At 41.9% G+C, this 26,956-nt stretch overlaps 1 protein-coding gene and 1 long non-coding RNA gene across 2 annotated transcripts in view; one reads left to right on the forward strand and one right to left on the reverse strand.

The window, feature by feature from the left end:
• Nucleotides 1–9,302, forward strand: part of DEPTOR (DEP domain containing MTOR interacting protein) — a 122,642-nt gene extending 113,340 nt beyond the window's left edge. Inside the window, exon 9 of the mRNA XM_019552307.1 lies at nucleotides 8,072–9,302. Coding sequence (XP_019407852.1) covers nucleotides 8,072–8,200 — 129 coding nt within the window. The 3' untranslated portion in view covers nucleotides 8,201–9,302. The remainder of the gene's footprint in view (nucleotides 1–8,071) is intronic.
• LOC109321592 lies at nucleotides 8,021–22,131 on the reverse strand. Its single transcript, XR_002104099.1, has 3 exons — nucleotides 22,046–22,131; nucleotides 21,277–21,278; nucleotides 8,021–8,032 (listed from the first exon to the last, which is right to left on the reverse strand). It is a non-coding gene; the product is annotated as an uncharacterized LOC109321592 (long non-coding RNA).
• Between the last annotated feature and the right edge of the window lie 4,825 nt (nucleotides 22,132–26,956).

A 26,956-nucleotide genomic window follows, 5' to 3' on the forward strand; every position in this document is an offset into this window, starting at 1 on the left:
GCATCCCGTGTGACTGATGAAAGACTGACGCAAAGTACCTATTTAATAGGTTGGCTTTTTCCTGGGCGTCAGTTGTCAGTTGCCCCATGTGGTTTAGCAGGGGTCCAACATTGCCCTTGCTTTTCCTCTGGCTCCCCACATACCTGAAAAAAGACTGAATTGTTGGTAATTGCAGAGCAATTATTTGAAAAAATGCTTACAATTTCTAAATAAAGTGTTGTTGAAACATCCAAGAAAATGCATTAGTGATGGATCTGGACTTTAAAGTGGAAAGGGTTGAAATAAGTTTAGAATCAGGGCTTTATTTTTTGCTGTGGGTAGATTGTCTTTTGACTTTAGCGATTTTTACTTAACTAATATGGATTGATATTTGCATTGAGATGTGTATAAAAGTAAGTCCTTCTTCTGCTAGTGTTAGAGTGATGCTATAGGTGTGATGGTCCAGGAGGCAAGAAGCAATGATTTTTGGATGATACTTTTTATTGGATTGACTGTATGTTTGGGAGAAAGTTAGACATGCTTTCAAATGAAAGACATTCTTCATCCAGTCACTTCTTCACAACTCCAGTAAATGTTTCAGTCATCATTTACGGCAAATACTGCTGGAGGAATTTTTAGGTCGTTTTTCTCAATGCTTCCTTTTAAACTTAAAACATTGTTTCTGCTAAAATCAGAAAACCATCACAGATTATTTTTAAAGGGAGGGATGGCTAAAGGTAATTTTAAAATGGTAGAGAAATATTGTTTTTAAAAACTAAGCCCTCTATCATCTGAGGTATTTAAGCTGTGGAGCTAAGTACAAAAAGTCAAAAAGTTCGAGGCTGAATCAATTCAGTCTTCTCAGGTTAGTCTAAGATGCACAGAAGCAAGTGAACAGACATTCACTTTTGTTCTGGAAATGCAGCCACATGCCTACAGTAGCCCAGGCCAGAAGCTGAAGGCTGGCTGAAGCTGACAGGTTGGTCCAAGGCTAGCCTGCTCACCCTGCAAGTGTGGTTTTTGGGGGAAGTGCAAAGCATTTTGGGATGCTTGGGGAATGAGAGTTAACTTGAAATGGGAGAGGATCTAGGACAGAAGTTCAGTAAACTGATTTAATCTAAATCAGTTAAGTCTGATACTACATACATCCAGGTTTATCTTAAACCAGTTTTGGCCATTTTTAAGTGGTTTATGTGCACTGAACTTCCGTTGTGTTACAAATTTGAACCTGTTGGCAATTACTTATACTGGTTTATATGTAATTTCTGTCCCTAGTCCCTGAGACCACTGCTTGTCATCCTGGCTGGTATTATCTTACTGTTTTCCAAGACTGTATTGCATCCTCTTCTGTTTCTTGTCTTACTCTTAAATGGAGAGCTGTCTGTGACAGTCCATTGGCTTTATTTTCTTGATTAGTACCTAGCACAGAGGGCCCTGGTCTGTCACTCGACCGTCCAAGTACTACAGCAGCAGAAGAAGCATATTTTGTAGTTTAACACTAGTTTTCATAGTGAGGGCCAGTTCTGATTGAGTCATCTGAGCATGACTGTAAAGGAGACATTAGGTTTTAGAATCATGATTTTGCAATTCATAGTTTCATAGTAGCTAGGGTCAGGGGGGACCTGAACAGATCATCTAGCTTGACCCTCTGCCACAGGCAGGAATGAATGCTGGGTTCACAAGACCCCAGACAGGTGATCATCCAACCTTCTCTTGAATTTGCCCAAGGTAGGGGTGAGAACCACTTCCCTGGAAGCTGGTTCCAGATTTTGGCCACTCTAACTGTAAAACATTGCTTTCTGATCTCCAACCTAAACCTATTCTCCATCAGCTTATTACCATTGTTCATCATCACCCCAGGTGGTGCTGGGGAGAAAAGGGCTCTACCTATTTGCTGTTGATCTCTCCCGATGAGTTTGTAGGCAGCCACTAGGTCCCCCCTCAGCCTCGTCTTGCTGAGGCTGAACAGGTTCAGGTCCCTCAGTCTCTCCTCATAGGGCCTGTCCTGCTGCCCTCTCACCAAGAAGGTGGCTCTCTTCTGAACTCTCTCCAGGGTAGCCACATCCCTTTTGAAGTGCAGTGCCCAGTACTGGACGCAGTAGTCCAACTTCAGCCTGACCAAAGTCGCACAGATTGGGTGTATCACCTCTCTGGACCGGCTTGAGATGCATCTTTGGATGCATGACAAGGTATGGCTGGCCTTGCTGGCTGAGGTCTGGCATTGGGCTCATGTTCATCTTGGAGTCAATAATGACTCCAAGATCCTGTTCCACCTCTGTGCTTTCAAGGAGGGAATGGCCCAGCCTGTATGTGTGCTGTGGATTCCTTCTCCCAAGGTGCAGCATCCTGCATTAGTCTACGTTGAACCCCATCCTATTCTCGTCTGCCCACTTCTGTAGTCTGTCTAAATCTATTTGCAGCCTCTGTCTCCTTTCACCTTGCCCCACATCTTAGTGTCATCAGCAAACTTGGACAGCGTGCTTTCCACCCCCTCGTCCAAGTTGCTGATGAAGATGTTAAACAGTGCGGGCCCTTTGACCAAGCCCTCGGGTACCCCACTGCTCACATGTTGCCAGGTTGGGTACAACCTATCCACCCCTACTCTCTGGGTGCGCCCCATCAGCCAATTTTTTCCCATCCAACTGTGCAGGCATCAGTGCCACAGTCACTTAATTTATTGATGAGGATGGGGTGAGAGACAGTGTCAAAGGCCTTCTTAAAGTCTAGACAGACTACATCTGCGTTGACACCATCATCCAAGGATTTAGTCACCTGGTCATATAAGGCAACCAGGTTGGTCAGGCAGGACCTGCCTTTGGTGAACCCATGCTGATTGCCCCTGAGCATGATCTCCCCTGCAGGCTCCCCACAGATATTCTCCTTGATGATTCTTTCCAAGATCTTCCCAAACACTGATGTGAGGCTTACAAGCCTATAGTTCCCTGGGTCCTCCCTCCTCCCTTTCTTGAAAATTGGGACATTAGCCAGTTTCCAATCCCCCGGCACCTGGCCAGATGACCACAAATGCTCATACAGCTGGGCAAGGGCTTTGTGATGACCCCTGCCAGCTCCCTCAACACCCTTGGGTGGGGGGCATCTGGACCTGCAGATTTAAAAATGTCTAGCCCTTCCAGAAGATCCCTAACTACATCTGCGCTGACTGAAGCCCTGACAGAGCTATCCCTGAGATTGTCCCTACTTCTGGTAGGTGGTATGTCCTGGTCCCTGTTCAAGAAAACAAGAAAAATTGAAATTGTTGATGGCATTTCACTGCACAGAAATGTGAATCTAAGTTGGTAACTGAATGAGCAGGACACTGTAAAACTCCACAGTTTGTTCCGTACAGTCACACACTCAAAGAATTTTAAATGAGGTAAAAAAGTATTTTTATTCCTTTGCTAATTAATTTAAAATTGATTGCATATCTATCATAATATCGCTATTGACTGCACACACCCAGCAAAATGGCAGCTCTTTTTTCAATAGTTGAAGTTCCTGGAAGGCTAAGAATGGAATCCTATCTCATGGCAATTTCCTCTTGAGGTCTGTATGAGAAATGATCAATGAAAAGCCCCCTCAGGACTTTTTAGTTTTTGTTTATTGTCCATTAAGTCCGCTGATCTAGAAATTCATATTATTATTATTACAGTATCTGAATAGGGATAGTTGCAAGTTGAACATTTAATTTTTTAATTATTTTTATAATTTATGCTTAGAAATGTAGTATTAAATCATCTTGAGTTTGTAAACTAGTCTCCTTGGATGACTCCTAATATCTGTGTATGCGTGTTGCTGTACTTGGTGTATTTCTCATTTTGTAACTCCCATCAAGACCACAGTGCAGTTGATCAGCAATAAATAAAATGCATGAAACTACCACATTTCACTTCAGTTTGATGCATCTTAGCATCAAAAAGAGATTCTAGCTACCAGAAGCAGCTACAAAAGCTGCTGTGGAGGTAGTGAAACAAGGCCCAGTCAGGTTACCCCTCTTCTTAGCATTCTTGTGGACCAGTGCAGGGGAGCCCCACACAGAATATGGAGGCACTAGGACCAAGGTTAAGCCTGTTTCCTTCGCCTTTTCCTGTATGGGGCCTTGGGGAAAAATGGCAGAGGAGCAAGACAGAAACTCCAGCTGGCCAGAACAGCTGCTAAAGCTGCCAAGGCTGAGATCTTGTGACATTCAGAGAATTTCACACCGTTTGACTGGACTTTCCTTGTTCTTTGCCGTTTGCTCTAGTCCTTTCTCTCCTTATCCCATGTAGTTTATCCACCTCGGCTTATGTCAAATCTGTTCCTCTTCCCCTCTTTGACCTTCTGAGTCCATCACTCATAATCATGTCCCTTTTTTTCTCATTCAGATGAGCTACTAACTAAATCCTCTCCAAAACTTGTGGAATTTAACATAACAATTGTTCAATCTGCTTGCCTATTTTAGTATCTCCATGGTGCCTAGGGCTTTTCTTAACTAGTTATACTGTACACTCTTCAAGGCTTGGACTCTGCTACTCTGTAAAATGTATAGCACAGTGGTTTTCAACCTGTGTCCGCAGACTCCTGGAAGTCTGTATACTATGCCTGAGAGATCTGTGAAAGATGGCTATGATCAATCAAAAGTATGTGAATACCCACACTTACAATTCATAGGGATCCACATCTCCACTTGAAATTTCCAAAAGGGTTTGCACTTCTGTTAAAAAATGTTTAGGGGTTCACAAATAAAAAAAGGTTGAAAAGCATTGGTGTAGCACAATGGAGCCTCATTCTTGGTTGGCCCATAAGTACTACAGTAATAAATATGATTAATACTAAATAGGCAGTATTTCAAAACAAGCAAACCTCCCAGATAAGTTGTACTCTAGCTTATACAGCAGTAAAATAAATGTCAGCCATTCAACATCCAAAAATTGCATTAAGTAAGAAGAGACAATGTTGTTTTTGTAACTGTTTTAAGTGAACAGGAATATTATACTGGAGCCAAAGTAATAATTCAGTAAAACTTGTTGACATCTTGGAAAGGCATAGAAGGTCTTCACAATACTCTGAGAGTTGAGAGAAACTTTTAGGCACAGTCAAAATCTGTATTGTAAGCTAAATGGGTATAGCTTCTGAAGGCTAGTTAGGGACACACTTCAGGCAGGTTGGTGAGATAATTTTTTTCAGCCAAGTGTTTTGAAATTTACAAAGGTCTTTTCTACACAGAAAAGTAGCACTTGTAGTGTGGATACAGTTAAACCACAATAAAACTGCCTAAATTAATGTAGCCGATTCCTAAAATATGCTGAATGTCTAGCTTCCCACCAAGGCTACAGTCCATGAGCCCCAGAGCTAGGGATAGACATTCAAAAAGCCTGAGCCTGAATCAATTCAATCTTTGCAGGTTAGTCTAACCTGCCTACATTGAATCAGTTTGCTACTGTACAGACATCCCCTCTGGACTGAAGAAATGTAGGCATATGCCTGCTGTAGCTCAGGCTAGAAGTCAGCGGGTGCTAAAACACCCTCCCTTCCCTTCTGCAGTCCTGAGCTGAGGAGGGGCATGGCCAGGCCCTGGCAGGATGCTCTGATTAGGGAACCCCACCACCCTCTTGCTGCTTCTGACCAGCAAGGGGGTCAGCAGGGAGTTGATAACAGCATTTATCAGCCCATCAACAAAACAAAAGACTCTCTCATTAGTACAAGCTCTTCTTAAACAGTTTTTTTCCAAGGAAGGAATGGAGGGACATTACCAAGTGACCTGTTGATTAGCTCAAAAAAGTCCTAAGTGAATACTGTCCTGTCTGACTTAGAATTTTTTTCATTTAATCCTATTATGCTATAGACCAAGTAAAGAGTGTTGCTATAGTTGTATATATTATGTTCATGAATAAGACCAATCAAAAGGGAAGAGGGTGGAGCAGAGAGAGGTTAGCAGAAGGAACAGATGTTATAATGAGCCATAAAACCTCTGTGTAGTTTTTGTTATGCACTTATGTTATGATCTCTGTTTGCAGCCTTGTCTTATGAAAGTTTCCCTTGAGGACTGTGAGATAGGAAATAGAGTGGTTTATTGTATGCTTCCCTTTTTTAGGCAATTACATTAATTAACATAAAGTTAATGAAAGTAATTGTCCTAACTGATATTTATCTTAAGCGTAATCTGCTTCCTTATTAGATGAGAAGGGCATTTGAGCCCTCAAATTTACTTAACATCTCTCCCAACTATAAAAAAAAAACCCTCTTGCTTTGTAAATCTTGCATCTCTAAGAACATTTATCATCTTTTATAGCAATTTTCAAAAGACAATATGAAAATATTTATGCAAACACAAATTTTACAGATAGGGAAATTGAAACTAAAAGTGCTTCACTTTCTCATGTTTCAGTTTTTCAATGAAAAATCATAGTGTCTATAGGATAGTAAGAAAAAATGATTTTTCCTAAGGATTTTCTGCAAAAATGCCCAACTCGTATTTTGACCATCCCTAGTGCTAAATGTCTAACTTCCATTGATTACAGGCATTCCAGCATCTCTCAGAAAAAAATTGGTGTCTTTTAAGTCAATGGAAATTTTACTATTTATTCAAATGAGAGGAACATTTCACCTTTAGCCCGAATCCTGAAAATTTCTAATCCCATGCTTAGTTTGACAACTGTGAATGGTTTTATTGATTTCCATAGCACTATATAGGAAGCCTTGATTAAGCATATGTGTAACAGTGCAGGACTAGGGATTCAGATTGTTCAGAACTAGACTGGAGCCTAGTTATGCAGGGTGTCAGTAAAGTACCCTGTAAATCAGAGGTGGGCAATTATTTCAGCTGGCAGGCTACTTAACAAGTTTTGGTGAGCCGTCAAGTGCCACACACATAAAATGTTTAGAAAATACAATTTAACAAATTATAATTTATTTACCAAATCATAGATATACAAATCATTTACTAAAAATAAAAAAACTACTATAGAATATTTAAATTTGATAAAAAATATTTGTTGTCCTGATATGTTTTTTGAGTAGTATATCTAGAGGTGCTTGCATAATAGCTCAAAATAAAGTCTTACTTTAGTATATTGGGTGGGAGGGTGGGGGGGGAGTAGGAGGGGGTGCACATGATGCAGTGCAGACTGCCTGTGAGCTAGATTCCAGGAGCTGGCCCAGGGCGGAGAGAAGGAAGGGGGGAAGGCATGGGGCACATGCAGCAGAGCTGACCAGTTCAGTGCAGTGTGGTCTGCTCCCACGCTGTTTGCTTCCCTGTGCTACCTGCTGCCCAAAGCAGGCAGCAGGGGCAGGAGGAGGAGCCGCTGGAGGCAGGGGGATCTGAGCAGTCCCCGAATGGCTGCAGCAGCAGCACTCTGCATGCTGGCTGCACTGGCCAGGGCTAGGGTAGTGCCGTCTGTGGGCATGGGGCAGGTGCAGGCAGGAACATGGTGCAGGCTGCACCAGGCAGGAGTAGGAGGGGCTTGACTCCATGCAGAATGCTGCAGGGGCAGACGTGGGCTGGATATAATCAACTAGTGGCCCAGATGTGCCCCTCCTCCAGATGGGCCGTATTTTTTTCATCCCTGCTGTAAATCATAGTGTTTATAAAGAAAATAAATGAGGTATTTCAGTGGTGGGGGGCTAATCCTTGTGCTTGTTCTCTTGTGGGAATTGGGCTCACATCCTCCCAACCCTGCACCTCTGATCTAGCCAGGCTCACCACAAGTCTTGAAATTTGGCAGCAGGGAAATAGCAATTAATGCTGCCACCACTTCCCTCCCCACCACCGAATTTCCGGACCTGTGGAAGTCTGGCAGGCTTAATGACACGGCACTGCGGGGTGGATCTGGCCCATGGACTGGGGGTTAACCCCCCGGTGTAGTCAGATTGCTTAGAATCCCACAGTTTTGGAAGATCCTGCCATGCCCAGTGATATTTCACATCTCACTAATAGAAAATTAATCTGTAAAAGGTAGAAACCTTTAGAACTGTAGAATATTTAAGGGGTGCCACACATAGCTATTCCAAAGTGCTTTACGAATATTTTGGACTATGGTGCTTATAGTGTATCAGTAAACAGTCATACAGAGCAACGCTAATGGATGGCTGCTTGTGTCTTCTCTTTTCCTGCTAGGTCTGTCAGTTTGTGGTTTCTGTCAATGGACTCAATGTTCTCCATGCAGACTACAGGACAGTGAGCAATCTCATTCTGACTGGCCCTCGAACTATTGTCATGGAGGTGATGGAGGAAATGGAATCCTGAGAAGGAAATTCCCTTGGTGGACACGTTGTGAACAGAATAACAAAGAATCGATACAAGACAAAATGATGGAAGGGAGCCAAAACCCTGACTTATCTACCTAGATTATTTTCCTTTACAGGTGTTTTTCCCCTCTTGCTAACTAGTAAACGCTGGTTAAAATTCAATGAATGAACAATAGATACCAACAAAATAGCATTTAAGACCGAGCCCTGCTTGCTGAAGCCAAGAATGAGGCCTTTAGTTTGACAAGTCCAACTGTATGTGTGTCTGTTGGGAGGCTATCTTAAAAGGTTGTGCATAATTTTCCCTGCTGTTCAACCATTTGATCAACGTGCTTGAGAAGAGGCAAGATAACAAGTTGTTTACTAGCCAGCATTCATGCATGATTTGCACAATGTTCAGGTTGGCATATCCCCTCCGTGTAATTTATGGGTGTCTATAGGGCAGTCCCCAGAGCAAGTGTCGCTCTCTCCCTTCAATCACAGGGTTAAGAAAGAGCTCAGATTCATGGTTTTGTTTCCTGTAAATTGAACCAGCAAACAAGATTTAAATGTGTACATAAGCAGAAAAAAATCATTCATGCTCTATGGCAGGCATTCAGGTATCAGTGATGGGTAAACCTTACAAATATCTGAAGATACTATTCTAGGAAGGAAAACACAAGAATTCACAAATGTTATAGATATGTGCATTGGTTTTAAAATGTTGGCTGTTGAAAATCAGGCCATTTATTTTGCTGCCTAAGTACTCAGAGCTGTCCCAGTTTGAAAATGTTGATCTCTTTACCTTATGTGTAATGTACATATGGCTCAGTCTCCTGGCATTTTGACAATTTTAAACAAAGTTTGGACACCCCTGATGCTAGAAGAGGGATAATATTCTTGAGAGGTAAAGTGAACAAATCATGGTATTAACATTAGCTTTGAAATATTCAGTTGATTCAGCAGGTATAGTGCACTTCAAATTGAAGCAGTGCACTTGAATGTGTTTACTTAAACTTTGATTATCAGCATTTTCAAACTAGTAAATGTTTGAAAACCATATACATGCCACATAAATTGCAATTGACACTATTATTAATAAAATATTGTATTTAATTGACTCTTCCTCTTTTTAAAACAGCAGGATTTATTTTGCAAATGAATTTATGAAAAACCTTTTCTAAAAAATCTATAAATGATATATTCTGCTCAGTCAAAATTACTTCTTGATCATTCTGTGGTAAGTGGAATGCCATAGACTACTCTTTGGAAATAAGATGAATTGAATGTACCATATACATTTTTGTTCACAAAGTATAAAGACACATTGCAGGCCTTCTATACTTTTCAGTTTATAGACTTTTTTTAGTAAAAAAATTAAAGTTTGACCATCAGTGTGAAAATGCCAACAAGCCTTAATTTAATTTTTGGTATTTCCTTCCTACTAATAGTTTGGATTGTGTTTCTTTTAAAAACAGTGCTTGCAGTATGATTTTTCCTCATTCAAATACTTGATCGGACTTCATCAAAGGATCAAGAAGACTTTAGTACCATGCCGTCATGCGAGCTTGCACCATCAGAGCTGAAATTATATATGAGCAGAAAAGAGAAACTCATGGCTAACTCTGAGTGAAAATTCCTCATATTTGCCTCAAGGTTGCAGCACTAATCATGCAGAGGAGTTTTGTATTCAGCAGATTCCTTTTATGTTATTTATATCACAATTACTTATTCCATATACTAAATATAAGATTGTTTGTAGACTTCCAATAGATTCATCAGAACGTATTGAACTGTGCATCTTAAATACATATGACATCAAAAAGGGATTTTAATATACTAACATTTCCACACTGCATAACATTATGGCTACATCCAGACAAGCACGGCCATGCAGTACGTGGCCCCCACAGACCTATCTGTAGTGCTACACACTGCAAATTCAGGTGTTCCCCATGCTGCTACCTTGTTGTGTGTGTGTTGGGGGGGGGGGGGTTGATCCCGAGACATCCCGGGGGTCAAAAAACCCCATGCAGAAAAAAGTGGAGCGGCAGCGTGCACTGCCCAAACCAGGAGCCTGGTCATCCAGAGCCACAGTCTGGCTGATGGCCAGGCTCCCAGCCACAGGAGTGATACAGTCGCGGCTTCCCTGGCCCCCAAGGCCCCAGGTAAGGTTGCTGAGGCCAGCAGAGTTGCCAACACCAAAGCACATGTGGCACACCATTTCCTGACTGCTATTTAATGGGAATATCCATTCTGTGTTCTGAACTTAATATATGATATAGATTTTAATAACTTCTCTCTAACTCCTATATTGGTGAAGTGTTTTTAAAATGACCTACACACTCAAAATGTACAATTTCTTAAAGATACTGATGACAATTTTCACACGATAGCCATTACAATATCACGCCAATTATAGTGTGATCTCTCAATATGTTAGGCTCTGCATACTCACAGGATATTCAGGGCCCATTTAAGTTAACAGTAAATTTCTACAGATTTCACTGGAGATAAAAGTCCCCCATAACAGGTGAAATCCTAGTGCATGAGAAGTACTACCAAATACATGGAGCAAGGAATTACCAAACATGAATGAGGATATAAAAATCTATCTGGCAGTAAGTGACCTAGAATGAAAAGACATTCTGGCCATTCTGGCACATCCCAGGTGCTGTAAACTGTTATAGTGAAGTTAGTGGAGCTATGCCAACTGATAAGAGCTCTGATTCTGTTCCATTGTTTACAGGGTGGTATACACTATTACAGATGCCTCGTAAACTATTTAAGACTGAGATCTCTTTCATGTGAATGTTACCTTGCCAGTGAACTAAAATCAATTCTCATGGGTCATAAATTTCAAAGATCTTGTGATATAAGCAGAAGTATATCATTAGTGTTATATCACTCTACACATATATCCAGCAAGTCCTTAATCAAGTATCTCAATGCAATTTAACAATTAAGTGTGTTAGGCATTTAATTAAAAGAATGGCTAAGCTAATTGGAATAACCACTCAATAAGATGCCGTGCATGCACTTTCACTCTCATTCAGTACCAGGGGTGTAATTTATAAACATATTTTTTTAAGGTCAATTCTGATTTCCTTTCTCATGTTATTCTACAAGTAGTGCCACTGAAGACCTTGGGATCATTCAAGGAATTAGACAAACTCTTGACTGTAATGGTCTAGTCAGGGAAGATTCTGCCTTGAGCAGTGGGTTGCCAAACTAAATCAACTCCCGAGGTCCCTTCCAGCACTACTTTCTTATGACTGTATAATGCTCTTTTCAGTGGAAGTGTATCTGAATCAGACCTAAAATATTTCAGGGTTTCATAGAAGTTGCAGGTACAATGCTTACTATTACCCATGTCTTCTCATAGCAGCATCTGAGATACCAGTCAGTCTGTTACATCATATTTTCCCGTGGAAGTTCCTAAAGGATGAAGTCTGGTTGGGAAGAAGCTTCAGGTGTTCACACTAGATCCCTAGACCCAAAAATGACACTCTGAGCCTATATGAGGAGTGGAAAATAGTGGCTGACCTTTTCCCTCCATGCAAGCCTGCACATAGAGGCCTATGAATTTAGGAGGAATGGTTATTCTGATCATGCTATATTAATCTCAGGGAAAACACTGCTGATGAATGTTGACATTTTAAAGATACTCTTTTTAAGTAAGAATTATGACCTTCCTGTCTATCTGTAAAATTAAAATACAATTTGCCAAAGATCATAAAAAGGTAGGCCTAGTGGAAGACCTCACATATTTCTTCTTGCCAGTCATGTGTATGATTGAAACTGGACCACACCTTTCTTTAAAGAAGGTGAGAAAGACTCTGTCATTCTACAGTAAAAGGAACCATTAATTTCTCATATATATTATCAAAAAAAGCCAAAACAAAACAAACTTTCTTCACTTAATGAGTGCCATGGCTATTGTGCAGATGCTTTAAAAAAAACAAAGCAATTGCAAATTCACTCCTTTTTATCTCCTGTAACCATGTTCATATAAAATATATCATATTATAGAAAAATGTAGATTGTATTACAGAGAAGTGATTTTAAGTATTATTTTTTGGAAAATACTGTAAATAAAAGCATAAATATATTAATATTTTAATTTGTTTTCATGAGCCATTGATGCTAAAGGATATTTAAGAATTTCGTAGTACTTGCTTAATGTATCTCAAAACCAGATTAAAGAATAAATGTTTTCGCTCGATCTGAGCCTTCGAGAAAAAGGTTATTTTTGTTTTATATTTAAACATGTACTGCTTCTGTCAATAATTACTCAAAATATTTTAAAGTACAAAAAGCCAGCCCCAATATTAGATGTCTTCCTAGAAGTAAAAGTATTGGCAAACCTTTTAAAGTTAGATGCCTAAATTCATCTCATCAGTGGTTGACCTGCGAGTGCTCAGGAGACAGATGGCTCCTCTTCCCGCTCCAAAGCCTTGTAGAACTATCTAACAGGCTTTTAGTTTCCTTTGTTCCTCTTTGTACAATTCTATTTTCTGGTTCAAGACCAGAAATTAATTCTGGAAAAAGTCAATATTTTCTGGCATCTTCGTTTTTCCCTGGTCTGTTTCTTTGGGCAGGCTGTTTATTGGGAACATAAGGAAAAAAGGCCATTAACTCATGATGAGCTTGCTAATTTAACAACACTAGCTAGTGATGTGAAGCTTTATTTACCAGAGCTGAAGTTTCAGGCAAACAGCTAGCTGTTGATTTAATATTAAATGATGTGTCATGGACATAATATAAAATGCAAAACCAAGACAGGAGAATGAGATGAAAAGCTTTTACGATTAGGACCGCATATATCTATCCTATATGTGACTATTTTACATACTTGTACCAGAGTTGAATTTGGTTCATACAAACTGTAAATCTCACAGATATTTTGGGGGCACAAGTAAAATGAGAACTCAGAAGACACTTTTTTGCCAAATGGTAGATGAATTAGAATCCAAAATATTTCAGTGTCAGAAATTCTCATAAACTCTGTATTTTGCAACTTTACATTTTTACTGCTGAAAAATTGTTTCATGGCCTTTCTCTATACTATCCATGCTGGAGTTCAGCCTCAGGACCTTCACTGCATGCAAGAATTATGAAAAGTCCTAAATGCAATCAGTCACAAACTTGTAGTAATACTGTAAATGCTTCAGTTGGGTACTGGAGGGCTTCGTAAAGTAAGTGATTGTACAGTTAAACTATTAGGGTTTTTTTCCTTGTTCCATCCTTTTTATGTTTAAAAAAATATTAGATCTGTTTCTTCCCATATGTGATGCTATTCCATTTAGGTACCATTAAGTTTTTCTTATACTGTTTCTATTGAAGCTTGAAATTAACAGAACTCTTGCTTACTTTCCCGTTTATTTCCCAGTGTAGCTTTGAGAGTAATGGATCTGACCTGTGGTGTTTCCTTAGACAAAACTCCCAGTGAGTCTCTGTCGCAGGGCAGGGGAGATTGTCTAAGTAGGGCTACAGTATTGTACCTAGTATTGATTTGCTGCTGCAGAAAATATACAGCCACTATGAGGTACTCTTTCTGCATAGGTCTTACTGTATTTTGGTTAATTTGTTAAAAAATCCTTACTTATTGCTGTAAATTGAAATCAAGATGACTGTAGAATCCAGAGCACAGTTCCCATCTGACAGTGGGGCACAATAGGTCTAATTTTTGTTCTGCTATGTTTTCTTGGTATGTCCCTCACATAGGTCATAGAACAGAAAATGTAATCGTTTTATATTTAAATATCCCCCCATTTTGTTTGGGAACAACTCACATCCTCATCTAAAGCAACATTCTTTGCTGTCAGTAAATTTTACAGCCCTAAATCTTCACTTCAGGAACAATCTTGTAATATATGCATTTTTATTTAAAAAAACACTTAAGTATGAGGTGAACTGGATGCAAATGTAGCAATAGTTCAGTTTAGGTTCTATAAAGCAGTATTTCCCCACAATCATATCCGCAATATATTTTCTTTTAAAAAAAGATATATTTCATTCATGTTTCAGTTTGTTCTAAAACTTTTAATCAGACCCAAGAAATCTGAAATATGTTTTTCCATTTACATGCCAAAGCTGCTAGTATCTAATGTGGCAAAAAGTGCCATTTATAAAATGATACTATTGAATTACACTCTGTAGTACCTGTTTGCTAGTAAAGTCTGCTTTACAAAGTTTTTACTCTATTGTATTCAGCACTAATGCACATTTTTTCATGGCGATTGTATATTATTTATGTTCCTACACAAAGCATGAATCAAAGGGTTACTGTTTTACCTGCCTTTTGGCAGCAATCTATGGTCAGTTCCAGATTCCATGTAAATATGAAATCCAGTTTGTTTCATCACTTCAGTAGCTGTAAATCCTATTTCTCTCTTTTGGCTTCACTGTGAATTTTATTTGGAAGATGAAGTCACAGAAAATATTTTCCTTAACTCTCACTAGACTGTGGAATTGTATGCAGATAGGGAGTAATCCAGTGTTTCTAACCTATCTTTGCCACATAGAGCTCCAAGAAGTCACATAAAAGCTAAAAAAGTGTGATAATGCATTATCATCCATAAGGCCAAGTTGCTCCTAATTTTGAGGCTGGCTGATTTCAAACTTCTTCTGGGCCCTGAATAACTCTCATTATAGACTTTTGTGATTATAAAGATAACCACCAGTGTGTGATCCAATGCACTGCCATCTTCCTCAGTCTTCAGACAGCCAGAAACAAACATCACAAGAGTTCTAATTGCCTCCATTCATCTAATATAGAAGCCTAGCAATCCCACTTCAGTATCAGCATGGTGAAACTCTTTTGAAACAAATAGTTTAATTGGAAGCATCTAGCTAATGCATCCAGCTGATGCTATAGATGGAAACAGATTATTCTGGCTGTCCAGTTTGTCTTTCAGAGAGCCATGACAAAATTATGCCTTACAGTTCTGGTTGTGGTGATGGGCAGTCCATTCTTAAATGTCTTAGTAGTCTTGGCTTTTGTCCCATCTTTTCATGGGATCTGTCAGGCTGTGAAACAGGTTCTTTTCTGATTTTCTTGATCTTTTGGTCTTTTTAAATATTTGTTCCATTAATATTAGTTTTACCCTAGGACTCACAGAGGTAGTAGTGTACACTACAGCAAGGGTGTGTTGCCGGTGGTTGAAATCTCAAGAGTAAGCACTGGGTAAAAACTGAGGGCAACTTCATGGGCAGATTCCTGGCTCTGAAGCACATGTGGACAGGGCTGGACCATGCTGGCACTGCATTATAGAGAAGCTCACACTGAGGCAGAAAGCAGCTTCCAAAGAAGAATTGAGAGAAGCAGAGGAAAGACAAAGATAAGAGGTGAGAAGCAGAAAAAGAGGAAAGACAAGCATCAGGCAGAAGAACACAGCCAGTTGAACATGACCCCAACAGCTATTATGACTCTCAGCTGTATTAAAATACCTGAGTGCATTGTAGGTACTCACATGACCTCCCATCGTATGACCTCCCTGAGTACATATTATGGTAGGTACTCACATGACCTCCCTGAGCACCTCACCTTCTTTGAATATGCACTTCATCATGCATTAGCAGGTATATCACAAGCAGGTCCAGAGAGGTGATACTACCCCTCTGAGGCACTGGTGAGGCTGCAGCTCGAGTACTCCGTCCAGTTTTGGGCGCACTTCAAGAGGGATGTGGATAACCTTGAGAGGGTCCAGAGGAGGGCCACTCGTCTGCTTAGGGGCCTGCAGGTAAGGCCCTACAAGGAGACCTGAATCTCTTCAGCCTCAATAAGAGAGGGCTGAGAGGGGATCTTGTGGCCATCTACAAATTCATCAGGTGGGGACACCAAGGGAGATGCTCTGTTTACCAAGGCACCCCTTGGACTAACTAGGAGCAACGGCCACAAACTGATGGAGAGCAGATTTAGGTTGGACATCAAGAAGAATTTCTTTATGGTAAGGGTTGCCAGAATCTGGAGTGGGCTCCCATGGGAGGTGGTGCTCTCCCCTGCCTTGGGGGTCGTTAAGAGGAGACTGGACAAGCACCTGTCTGGGGTCATCTAACCCCAGCACTCTTTCCTGCCCAGGTCAGGGGGTTGGATTTGATGATCTGCTGAGGTCCCTTCCAACCCTAATATCTACGAATCTATGAATACCTTGATCCTTCACCCTATTTTGGAAATGGGCTCCTGAGGCACAGATGACAAGCAACTTGTCCAAGGTTACACAAGAAATCTGTGGCAGAGCAGAGAACTGAGTGTACATCTTTCAAGACCCAGGCTAGTGCGCATCCTTCCTCTGACATTGCCCTCTCCATTACAGACTTCACGCTACAAATGAAGTTCCAAGATGCAAGTTGCAATCCAGCAGCCCTGTACAGTGGAAAAACTCCAATCGATTTTGATCTTCCTGTTGCCAGGAAGGTGCACTCTTGTTTAGGATCTATACATTCATTTTTGTTTGGGTCTCTCTTTTGTTTTCCCAGATGCCTGTTATCAGCCAGGAGCCCGCAGGATTCTGAGTCATATTGTGTGAAACTTCCTCTCTCCTCTCCATTGCAGAGCTGATCGTAAGGTTCCTTTTTTCGCTGGGAGAGACCTTACAATTGAGAGGCTCCCACTAGAGCTCATGCCAGTGCTGGAGCCCAAGGCCACTGAACTCAATGTAAGACTCCCATTCACTGTGCTTTGGATCAGGCCCTATGTCCCCAGAAAGACGTACAACTGTTAACTGCAGCACGTGGGAGGATGTTGAGGCACAACGGAATGCTGCGTTATGCAACCGGCGACAATGTACCGGGAACATGCTGTTTACATAAGCAAGGACTGAAACCACAGGAACAGCCTGCAGTTCATAGAAAATTGTACCTTTTAAATGCACTAACTAGTACATTCAGTTCAGGGCTCAATTATTTGATACACTCTTCCCACTACTGCATTTAGTAGTAAACATCAGGAAGTCAGCAGGCTTTTCCAAAGAATAAAATTACAGATAATAGCGAATATTGTAAGAGTTTACAGACTACCTACTTAAACAGCATAAATTCAACTCATATAAAGAACAAGCCGTGGATGTCAGTTTAATGTAAAATATTGTACCAGGCACTGTGAAGTAAAAGGAAAGTTTCTTTCATTTTTAAAAGATGTAAATTCTGAACTAGCTAAGGGCCTCAACCTGTACAGCTTTCTCTATGCTTGCAAATGCATGCATGGTGGTAATTCTAATGGCTTTCACTGAACTAATGACATGCATAAAGTTATATATATACTTAAATATTTGCAGAAATAAGACCTAACATTTTTCTTAATTCAATTATCTAGCTTTATTATTTGAAATATTTACCTAAACAAATGTATAATAACATTTAAATATTTAGGTTCAGCTTTTGAACTTAGTGGCCGTGTCCAGATGAGCGCAGCTGTGTGGTATGTGGCACCGCAGACACCTGCTGCGCCACATACCACACATTCAGTTGTTCTCTGCACTGCAATGGAGCAATGTGGAGTGTTTTTTTAACCCTGGAAACCCATGAAGAAAAAAAGCAGAGTAGCGTACACCCGGGCAGTGTGTGCCACTCAAAAGTGGAGCTGGGCTGCCCAGAGCTGCATTGGAGCTGCCAACCAGGCTCTGAGCAGCAGAATCACCACTGTTGCACTCCTGGGAACCCTAGGTAAGGCTGTTGGGGCCAGCCCAGTGCTGGCCCCAGCCTCCCCTATTCCACCCTGGGTAACTTGCCCCATGCCAGCCCATGTGTGCATGGGTGTTCCCCAGGGACAAGTAGCAGCAGCACAAGGTACACCACTGCTAGTTGTCCCCAGGAAACCAAACAGCCACACTGCATGTGGATGTGGCCAGTGGGCATGTCTACACATTCATTCATTAATGTACCTTAGATACTGAGTATTTAGTTTACTGCTGCCTTAATAAAGCACTAACTAAATGCACAGTTCCTAAAGTTACTGTGCAGTAGCACTGGTGCATGGTTTTTTAGTGACACTGCACATTAGCCTAATAACACTGCATAGTACGCTATTAGCATGGTTTTTGCCATGACGTGCTATGGCACAGTGTTATTATGCCAATGCATAGAAAGCATCTTGTGCCCAGTTATACCGATGAAAATCAGAAAGAAATCCATTAGCTTTACTCCAAAATTACACTGGTAGATATCAGACAGGATCTGACCCTATATTCAGCAAGTTGATGCGTCAGGGAAAAAAGGAGAAAATGTACATTTAGAGAAAAGATTTTGGAAATCTAAGACACTTCTACACAGAATTAAACCTCCAAGTTTCTTGACAAGCATCATTTGTCAAACATAGTACTATAAGAAGCATAGATACTATAATTTATTTAAATATCATGATAATATAATTTACTTCTGAAGGAAAATATGGATGGAGAAACAAAAGTGGATGTCTGTCATGACTAAAATATGACTAGATTTGTATGCAACGTTAGGTCAATGATATATAAAAATGCTGCCTGGCATAGTTCAAAGACATGACTGGTGAAGGAATTTACTTAAATGATATGATTCAAACAGGCTTTGAACCTTCATAGAGAACCATACTGATGATGTTCTGCATCCAGTGAAATTAGTCTGTGTATAAGCTCAGAGGTTTGCTTTTTTATTTGTTCATTCAAGGCCAGTTCCTAAAAATGACAAGCAGTATGGTACAAATTTTACCAGATTCATTTTATGAAATAGATAAGAACTATAAAGATCTCATTAAGCTTAGAGTTTACTTCCCTTTCCATGTGGTGGCAACACTTTAACTACAGAATTAATGACACATGCAATTTTTAAAATAGGTGAAAATGTTTTACATACGCAAACAATTCTGGTTTCTTTCCTTATGATTTAATCAGCCTATTTATTTATTTACGTCCATAATAGCTATCTGTGTCTTTTAAATTATTACAAAATATACACAGAGAGACTGAACTTTTAGTGCAGTGAAGGTCAAAAATATGGTTATGTGAACGGCACTTTTGTACTTAACAGCTCAGTTTCCTTTGTGTATTCTGAGTCACACCTGCTGCTTTCAGGGACAAAATACGCTTTTACTGCCTTTTTCTTCAGTTAATAAAGCAGAGCAGACACAGCTAAGTGAGAATGAGCTGGTTTCTATTCTGACTTATACATCAGCATTGCAAGGATTAACTGAGGCCAATGTTTTAAAATAGAGTGTCTAAATTAGGCTTCTGCATTTTCTGCACAGCCCTTTGGCCTGGCCTCCTGAATCAGGAAGACTTGGCTGGAGGGCCCTGGATGGAAAAGCACTTGACACTGTTTTCCCTCACGAGGTTATTGTTCCCTCTTTATCCCCTTGGATGACTTCAGAGATTTTTAGGACCTCATGAGATGAATTGCTCAGTCACTACAAGTTTCCCTGGAGGTGGCTGCAGAGCCTACACACAGATTTGTAAGTAAACCGCACCGGTCTGTTTCCACTAAGATGGACTTCCCCATAAATGAAGTGACTGTGGACCCAGCAAGTCTTGTGTGCGTTGTATGAATAAATGAGTTCAAATGCCTTGACAATACACTATGATGAATTCCAGTTACTGGTAAGTCACTTCTTTTTATTATTATGACAACCAAAATTTGTTATCATGGGAAAACAATTCAGTATTTCCAAATCATAACATGGGGCTCTCCAAACCAAGTCACACACTTTATTCCAAGGGCCAGTGACTGTTGTGTTAGGTGTCAATAAGTTCCCCAAGGATGACTAGTGGTATTCTGGCAGTTCCTAGAGGCCCTAAGCAGGGTCAGTACCCTGTTGCATTAGCACAGTTGCAAAGGGATGAGGGACATTTTCTTCCCAAATTTCAGACAGGGCAGGCCAATTATATATTCTATTTCTGGTCTCCCAGCTTTCTACCTATGCTGGACTGCACCCAAGGGAGAGCCAGGGAGGCCTAACAACCAACTCCAGATTGCTGCTTTGCAGAGTAGCAGCTACTGAGCACCCCCCACACATATCAACCTGAAGGTACATCCTAACAGGTGAAGACGAAAGGAATAACTCATGACTTCATCCTCTGCTTTCAATGAAGCCTGTAATAAGGAGAGGATAAGGGGACCCCCAGCAGGATGAGAAGGGCCTGCATTAAGGCACTTTGCCTAATATGCATTAAATTTAGTACCTTAAGGTACTAAACAAATGTTCATTAGTTTGCCTTAATGTGCAACCACAATTTCCCACAATTTTTAGGTGATGTTTAATGCACATCATCCTATTAGCATATTTCTTACATGTCACTTTAATGTGCAGTAAAATAGGCTACTGCACATTAAAGCACACATGTAAATGCACCCAGAACCAGACTTCTCCAGGGCTGAGGTGGGCCAGCATCTGGAGTTTTGTTTTTGAATTGTCCTCCTTTCATAGAAACTTCTCTCCACATCTTCATAGTAAGTTGGATTTGTTTTTTTGTTATGTGTTGCACAAGTTAGGCAATAAATATCAGTGAAGCTCTGTCATAATTGGTTGCCTTGAAAAATACTCTGCTTGAACTACCAGGATCCAGTGCTTAAAACAGATGTGGAGTCATCACCCTTGAACTTGGAGGATGAGAATCTCGATGAATTCTGGGGAGGTGATAATAAAAGTAAGTCTTGTGCAATGCTGCCCTCTTCTGTTATAGTACTGTATTTTTTTTTAATTATCCAGATCATTATGGATCCTAGTGCAACATTCCAGAGTGTCTGCCAGTCCACTCAGTTTGGTGTCATCAATGTATTTACTAATCATACACCCAATCCCATCATCTAAATCATTAATGAAGATATTGAACAATGCTGAACCCAGGACAGACCCCTGGAGAACTGCACATTTACACATCTAAACAAAACATTGAGCCAATCTGTTTTCTATCCACCTTACCTTACATTCATCTAGTCCAGAGGTGGGCAATTATTTTGGCTGGAGAGATGCTTACTGAGTTTGGTGAGCTGTTGAAGGCTGCAAGGGTAGCCCTGCCCCTTGACAGGTGCCCAGCCCTATAGTTGCCATCTTGGGACTGGAAGTCCTATTCCTAACCCCTGATATTTGCCACCTGAAGTTTCTCTCCTTATCCTGGGAAATACTCCTTTTGGGAGGGGTGGGCTGCCATCTTGGAACCAGAAAAAACCCAGATCATACACTAAAGGTCAGAGCTGCGTGGTGGCAAGGAGTGCCGCCAGACTGGTTTGTCTCTATCATGCGGGGCTCCCTGAAGTGCGCATGCAGCTCCTGGTACTCACACGCCACTGGTAGAAGCCCTGTGCAATGGAGTCCCCAGTCCATGCTCCCACAGGCCCCAGCCCCAAGCTCCCCACCATTCCCGCTGCTTCCCTACCTGCTGCCTGGAATCTATTGCTCTGTTCCAGTTTCACCTGTTGTTTTTCCATCTCTTCACGTAATATCTGTTGTCTTACAAAGAGACTATTTTGCCTCTTGACTTGTTATGCCTGAGTCCTTGTCACCTCTTCCAGTTCTTTGCTGTACTTGAAGCAACTGAGCTATCAGATTCTGATGGATTTGGAGGTCTGCTTGCTGTGGACTGTGCTGATGAGTAGCTCTTGTGTTGTCCATGTCATTGCCTCCAGGTTCTTTCAGTTCCCAGCCAATGCACCTGTTGTACCAGGATGAGGCTGGGCACTGTATTAGCAGCCTCCTCTGCTCCTGCTTACCTGGTCCTTGAGCCCTTCTCCCTCATTTTCCTGCCATGCCTTTCAAGTTTCTAAAAATATGCTGGTAGGATACCCAGGACCCCAGGAGATTCACTGGTTTAGGTCTTACCACTCTTTTCTTCTTATCGCAACACTCAGTGCCTTAAAAGCTGTATTTGTGGCCTCCAATCACCCCATGCCTCACAGGTGTTAATAATCAGTCATTTCAATGAGCTGTCAGGCCCAAGTCCAATCTCTTGCTTCTTCAGTCCCTTATATCTTCAGGTCCTGTCCCTTTGTGATGCTGGGCCCCAGCCCTTGTTCCTGCCTCCTGTGGATATTTTTGCAGCTTGGGCCTGCCCCAGCAGGCTCAAGCCTCTATGTGCCTCTTTGGCACTACTAGGACCTCCAAGCCCTGCTTTTCTAGTCCCTTCCTTGTCCTCCATTGAAAAAAGAAACTGAAACTGTGGCTCTCTCCTTAATACAATGTACACCTGCCTGTCTCTAACTCAGGCAGCTCTGAGTTAGGCTGTTCTACAACTGGCAGTAAAACTAGCCAGTCTAGTAGGGCAAATGGAGCTCACCCAGATAACCCACCCTGGGCTTCTCACTGCCTTGCTCCTGAAGGTTGAATCCCTTACTGGGATCCCTCAGCACACTGTCTCTCTTTCCCCCTCCTTGCAAGAGGGATCAGTTTCTCCACAGGGCTTTCTCCCATATCTGAGCATCACTCTGCTTTCCATTTCTCTACTACCCTCTCGGCTTCTGAACAAGCCCTTATCTTGCTCTTCCCATTATCACCTATGGACAATTACTCCACAGCCCCCAGGTATTAATCTTCCTGGGTGCCTATATACATGCTCTGATGCACTTTAATTTAAACACTATTTTAATCAATTGAGTCTGCTCTGACATGTTTCAACTAGAGTGCTCTAGCATTGCCTAGCATCACGTGTGGTTTAGCCCCCGTGAGTTTAAAAATGGTCACTGGAGTGCTTTAACTAAAGCTCTTCAAATGAGCTTTAGTAAAGCATCCCACTGCCATTTTTAAATGCACAGAGGGTTTAATACACATGACTCTATGATGTTTTATTTAGAGCTGCTTTCCAGGAGCCTCTCTAATTAACACCCAGCCCTCCCCAAGCATGTGTGTTGTTACCCTCTGATTACGGACTAATTGGCAGCTCCTTTCTTCTTCCCTGACACCTGCTCTCAGGCTAGCATTTCTTATCTCATTTGCCTGTTTACTCACCCAGCAGTATTACAATGAGCCTTACCCTGTTTTATAACAGGAGCCTCCGACTCCCCTTTATGCTGCTCCATGATCTGTCCAGGTATAAAGGTCAGGATTCCCTGGATCCTTCTTTTTCCCTTTCTTAAAGATGAGCACTATAGTTGCCCTTTTCCAGTCATTTGGGTCCACCTGGAGTTCTCAAAGATAGCTAAAGGCTATGAAATTACCTCACCCCAGGGCAGGGGTAGGCCATCTTTTCTGGCTGTGGGACAGAATGACCCATCCTAGGTCAGAGGCAGATAAGTAGGCAGGCTCTAGGACCCAATGACTACCACTGTCCCCTGTCTCTGTAGTGGCACAGGGAGAATGCTTGTGGTCAGCACAAGGGACAGGGACAGCAGCCAGTGTTTGTCCCCATGGTGGCACTAGGAGAGCACCTGGAGCTGAAGCCCCCTACCAGTTAATGCCACTGAAGTTCCACATCTGCAGGCTGGATCCAATGGTTCCTCAGGCTGAATCTGGTCCATATGTCATAGGTTGCCAATACCTGCCCTAGGGCAGATCTGATTTGGCCTCCTTAATTTTCTCCCTGCATGCCTGTGTGATGCTCTTTGGCTATAAACATATGTCACATTGGTCCCAGGATAAACCATGTTCCCTCATTTTTGTAGGATCCCTTTCTGAGTTTCAACACACTGAAGAGACTGCTGTCTAGCCAGGCTGGTTTCCCACTGCACTTCCCATTCTACTGTTGCATCAGGATAGCTTGCTCCTGCACCCTTAAGAGGGTTTCCTTAAAGTACAGCCAGGTCTCCTGGACCCCTTTCCCTCCAGTGTTGCCTCCCAGGGAATCCACCATGACCGCGTGCTGTAGCTGAGTGAACTCTTTCATTCCATGTCCCTCCAGCGTTGCCTTCCAGGAAATGCCCACCAAGTGTGATGTGTGTTGTATATTGCTCCATCTATTGACAAGTCAGCTGTTTCACTCCTGTGACAATATGGTAGATTTGGTAACAGTGGTTTAAGCCAGGGTTGCTCAGCCTCCAGGCTGCAGGCCACAGGCAGCCCAGTAAGCCAGAGTGAATAGCCCATCATCAGCACCTCAGTGCAGCTGAGCCCTCCTGCCCCACTTCCTCTTCTTTCCTCTGCAGCTGAATTGAGCAACAGAGGAAAGAAGGGTATGAGCGGCAGCAGTGCTCACCCACACTGGTCTGCCAGTGAGATCAGAATGGTTGCAGAAGCTGAGCGTGTGTGTGTGTGTGTATGTGTCCGTCCCAGTCCACCCACTGAAGTCAGTGGCAGGGAAAGAGGTGACGAGCAGCTCTGTGAAAACTCTGAGCTCACCTGCATGTCTGTGCACACTCTGGCTGGTTCTCAGCTTTTGCACAGCTCTGGAGCCCTGGAGCTGGGCAGACCCTTTCCAGCTCATCCTCTCTTTTCCCAACAGCTGAATCTAGCAAGGGAGACAGAGAGAGGGCAGCAAATGACAGCAGTGGCTCAGCTCCTTCACCCCAGAGCCTCATGAAAACTTTACAGCTGGAAGGGGTGGGGGGAGAAAAACCTCACTTAAAAGAAAGCCCCACTGCTCTGGGGCAGTGTACGATTCCTTCTCCCACATGGCACCAGTGCGGCACTGGAAAGCACAGGAAGCTGAAGTAAGGTGAAGTGCTGCTAGGTAGGCAATCTCTTTCCCTATCTAACCTCTCCTCTCACAGGCCTGAGGCCCTGCAGTGCCCTGCCAGCACTAAGAACCTAGGAGCCACCCAGACCCTTACAGGTTAATGCAAGCTAGTGGCTCATCACCTGTGATTCCTGCTGTTGAACAGGGCACCGAGCTGCGCACCTCACCCTTTAACCTCAATCCAAGTTCAGTCCAGACTCCTCTGCCATGCACAGCAGGTCCTTAGCAAATGGAATGATTCACAGAATTTAAAATAGTTTTACAGAACATTGAACTTTTTATTTTGGATTATTAAGCCTTGCAATGGTGGAGAGGTTTGAGTATCCTAATGGTCTTCAGATCTACATCACCCAGAGCCTCACAGTCCAGGCAGGATCACCTATGGTGAACAGGCCTGAGAGGATGTTCCAACCAAACTATTGTCCAATCCCAAATCCTTAACCATGGATCAGGCAAAAGAAGATGTCAGGATCGTAATAGCTCTACAGAGAGAAGAAAGCTGCAGTAAGACAGGTCTCCTGTCATCTAGGTTTTTTCCTTGCCAGGAGGCCCAGATCTCCACCCTATCAAGATTGTGTGGTTGCTGTTTCTGCGTGCCAACTTCCTCATGTTAAATGAAGTCATGCACAGGCTTCTACTGCTGAAAAAAACAAGCTCCTGTACCAACCATTAAGCCCAACATTATTAAAAAGTATGTCTTCCTTTCTGATTTTACTCAAATACTTGATATTATGATATGCCAAAGTATAGCACTATAATGTTTTTTTATACAGTCCTTGACCCATTTCTAATTTTAGGATTTGGCCTACTTGTGAAAAAAGGTTGATCACTGCAGCTTTAAGTCAATTGAGATGGATGGGGGAGCTCTAAGTACAACATCCCAAGTTGCATGGGAGCTCTGCTTACTCAAGCCAGGGACAGGAAAGAAAGTTTCCTCTTCATCTTGGGGATACACTAGTTGGAAAGGAGTGTGAACATTGTTCCAGACGTGTCCCATGTGCAGCACTGCAGTAATTCCTTCTGACTTTCATTGATAACTCGATTTATACATTGAAGAGGAAGCAGAGGCTGCCAAAGATTTTAAAAAAATATTTCAACCTGGATTTCATTTTAAAGGAAAAATTCTGGCCTTGATCTATTTAGTTCTCGATCAAAAGCCTGTCTGAGTCAGTGGAAAGATTCTCACCCCCGATTTCAGTAGGCTTTAATGCTTGTTAACTACAACCAATCCTATTGAAGTCAGTGGGATTTCTAAAGATAGTAAATAACTTTACCTGTAGTAGTGTTTCCCAGATCAGCCCTTAAGATTTTCTAATAACAGTGTTCTTTTTTTTATCAGCCACTTCACAGTTTCTGACAAATGTCCCCTGAAGGAGTCAAAGCCGCTTAAAGGCCACACATCTGAGGGAAAGAAAACTGTGTCTCTGCGGGGTTTGACTCTGTGTCACTGTTCAGCCCTCCTACTCTCATTGGAAGCAGAATCCTCCTACCTGTGCTGGAGTCACAAAAGTGGCTGCAATATAAAGTAGATATCTGGGGGCTATCTTAATCTGCCAAGGAGCTAGGTAAATTAGCACACACAGCCATAGCTACTTGTCCCCAAGATAACTCTCTTGAAGCTAACTTGAGTATATCTATGTCTGCCCTTAGCTGCATAATGCAATTCATTTTTATGACTGTGTTTGTCTAATGACTGTCCAAGTAGGAAGCTGCAGAAACACATGTTGCCAAGAGCAAGCATTAATTTACTTGCTCTGGGTAGCTCCATGGCTTTGGAGGCAACATCGTTTGTGGGACAGAGGGCAGGGATGGGGGCTCTTCAGGCAGGAGCTGAAAACAGGAAAGAACTTTTCCCTTTCTCCATCCTCCTTGGAGTGTGTCTGTAAAGATCACCGGAGTCAATAAACACAGGCATACATAAATAAAAACTAAAAAGCAAATTTTATATATGGAGATGTAGGCAAGTCTCTGCCATCCTTTAGTCTCTGTAACTAACTAACCAGCTGGCTGGCAGCTCTCTATTTGAGAGAACATCTCCCTAATCCCAACTCCCTCAGTCTCCTGCTAGGAAACATCTCTAAATTATAACTTCTATCACTACAGTGTCCTTCTGGTTTTCTCTTCATTCTAGAGATGGAGAAACAGGAGCAAGCCCTGTATATGAAGAGTGAGGCTTAATTTACCATGTCATCAAGTTGGCT

The sequence above is a fragment of the Crocodylus porosus genome, unplaced genomic scaffold (genome assembly GCF_001723895.1).
Source record: "Crocodylus porosus isolate Cpor-Errol unplaced genomic scaffold, CroPor_comp1, whole genome shotgun sequence".
NCBI classification, from domain to species: domain Eukaryota; kingdom Metazoa; phylum Chordata; order Crocodylia; family Crocodylidae; genus Crocodylus; species Crocodylus porosus.